The 2311-nt window shown below is 49.2% G+C and overlaps 1 protein-coding gene across 1 annotated transcript; it reads right to left on the bottom strand.

The window, feature by feature from the left end:
- Window positions 1-925: 925 nt before the first annotated feature.
- On the bottom strand, window positions 926-2065 carry LOC123182837 (late embryogenesis abundant protein, group 3-like). Its single transcript, XM_044595506.1, has 2 exons — window positions 1821-2065; window positions 926-1725 (listed from the first exon to the last, which is right to left on the bottom strand). The coding sequence occupies exons 1-2, from the start codon at window positions 1878-1880 to the stop codon at window positions 1123-1125; spliced, it is 663 nt and encodes a 220-aa protein (XP_044451441.1). The 5' UTR covers window positions 1881-2065; the 3' UTR covers window positions 926-1122.
- Between the last annotated feature and the right edge of the window lie 246 nt (window positions 2066-2311).

Here is a 2311-nt window from a genome sequence, read left to right as displayed (position 1 = left end):
AAGCATGCTCGGTTTACCCGTTGCGTGTGCTGCTCCTGCCTTTTCTTCATAAATTCTGGTGAACTCTGCTATCTAATTTTACCATGCAATCTGTTGCTCTAGTGTATATGTTTTATATATCGTGCAGTGTGGTGCTCACTTATTAACTGTTTTGTTAATTAGTTATCGTCTTTAGTTAACTGTTTGGTTCCATTCTGCAAATGTGATGTTCAATTCTTCAGGCTGTAATTTTGTATTATCTTTCATATGAGAAATAAATCGAATTTATCTTTACAAAATTATGGATGCATTCTGTTATTGTATAACATGTAAGGAATAAATTAGATTTGGCTGTAGTAAATACATGATCATCTCTCTCAATCTCACATGAAGCTAAGAATAAATAGACCCACCTATCATCTCTCTCAATCTCACATGAAGCTAAGAATAAATACGCTGAGATTTTGAATGGGACCCACACTTTTGAGGGAGAGCTGGCACGTGGGTTCATGGGTATTTTGATATGATGGGCTTTCATCTGGTCATATAACATCTTTTTAGCATGCGCCCAAACAGAGTGATGATATTTCATAAATGATAAGAAAAACCTTTTCATAAAGATTCATCTAGGTATTTTTCTTTTTACTTCTCATGCTTAATTGTGTCACTTATATGTGACATGACTATCCCAGACCCTATGTCATTGATCTTGGAGATTCGTGTAGGTATCTATTTTCATATTCGTTTTTTTTAAGGCTTCATGTATTTTATTTTATTTTATTTTCTTTTTCTTTTTATGCTTGATTGTGTAACTTAGATGTGACATGACTATGTGACATGACTATCCTAGACAGACACATTTAATAATACCGCGGTAGAAGGGACTTCAAAAAAAAATTCCGCGGTAGAAGTAATGTATACTATATCGGAATAAAGGAATTACACATTACACCAAAGTACATGGATCATAATAATAACTCAATACTATTACAGAACCGGACACGAGTAGTACATCAAATCGAAGGCAAACTTACACTAAATGAGCTGAAATCACGAAAGAGTGGAAACATACAAAATATGTAGAAGGCCCGCGAACGACCAAACACGACTACAGGAAAGCAAATCAAGCGCGAACGCATGCGTCTAGTGATTCCTGGTGGTGGTGTCCTTGGTGGTGGCGCCGGTGGTGGTGTCCTTGGTGGCGTTGTCACCGCCCATGCCCAGCGTGTTGGCCACGGCGTCCTTGGCGCCCACCACGGCGTTCACCACCGTCTCGCCGGCCTGCTGGAGGACGCTGCCGGTCTTGTCCTTGCCGGCGACGGCGGACTCCTTGGTGTACTGCGCCGTCTCCGACGCCTTCTGCTTGGCCGCCTCGGTCGCCTCGGCGGCCTTCTGCCTGGCCGCCTCCGTGGTCTCGGCGGCCTTCTGCTTCGCCGCCTCCGTCTTCTCGCCGAGGGTGCTGGCGGTCTGGTCCTTGCCCTGGGCGGCGCGCTCCTTGGCCGACTGCGCCGTCTCGTACGTCTTCTCCTTGGCCGCCTGCGCCGTCTGCGCCGTCTTGTCCTTGGCCTCGGCGGCCTTCTGCTTGGTGGCATCGGCCGTCTCGCCGGCCTTCTGCTTGGTAGCCTCCGTGGCCTGGCCAGTCTTCTGCTTCGTTGCCTCGGCCGTCTCGCCGGCCTTCTGCTTGGTGGCCTCCGTGGTCTGCCCGGCCTTGTCCTTGGTCGCGCCCATCATCTGCCCGGTCTTCTCCTGCAGTTCATCCAACAGATAGAACATCTCAGATCACCGCCGGAGCAACGGCGCATGCGCGCAGCAGAGTGCACACTAAGTAAAAAAACGCTTACCTCTGTACGGGCCTTGGTCTCGCCGGCGTGGTAGCTGGCCTGGTTCTGGTTGGAGGCCATTTTGGTTTCTTGAACTAGCTCGGAAGGGGGAAATGTCACTCGCTTTAGGCTTCTGCTCGACAGTACTTGGAATGGTTCGGCTTCTTGTGATATGGTAAGGAGGTTGGAGCAGGTGGCCTTTATAGGCAGAAGCTGTGAGCCACGTTGCGCGGCGGTGCTCGTACATGGCCGCCACGTAGGGAGGACACGCGTTGCCGCTCCCCCGCCGTACGTTCGCAAAGCTCTGCCATGTAGATGGAACCGATTCGACCGAGCCCATGCCGGAAGAAGAAGAGGCCAAAAGCGGGTGAAGAAGCTGCAATAAACAAGTGTAAAGGGGTGGTGCATGCGTGTGACGACGACGAGCACAATTTACGGTGCACCTCCACGGTGCCGAGCGAGCACAAGTTGGATGCGGCTTTCTGCCTGGTCGATTTATTACACTTGGTGCC

The sequence above is a fragment of the Triticum aestivum genome, chromosome 1D (genome assembly GCF_018294505.1).
Source record: "Triticum aestivum cultivar Chinese Spring chromosome 1D, IWGSC CS RefSeq v2.1, whole genome shotgun sequence".
NCBI classification, from domain to species: Eukaryota; Viridiplantae; Streptophyta; class Magnoliopsida; order Poales; family Poaceae; genus Triticum; species Triticum aestivum.
Note: the sequence above shows the minus strand (reverse complement) of the source record. Positions and strands in the feature narration are given on the sequence as shown.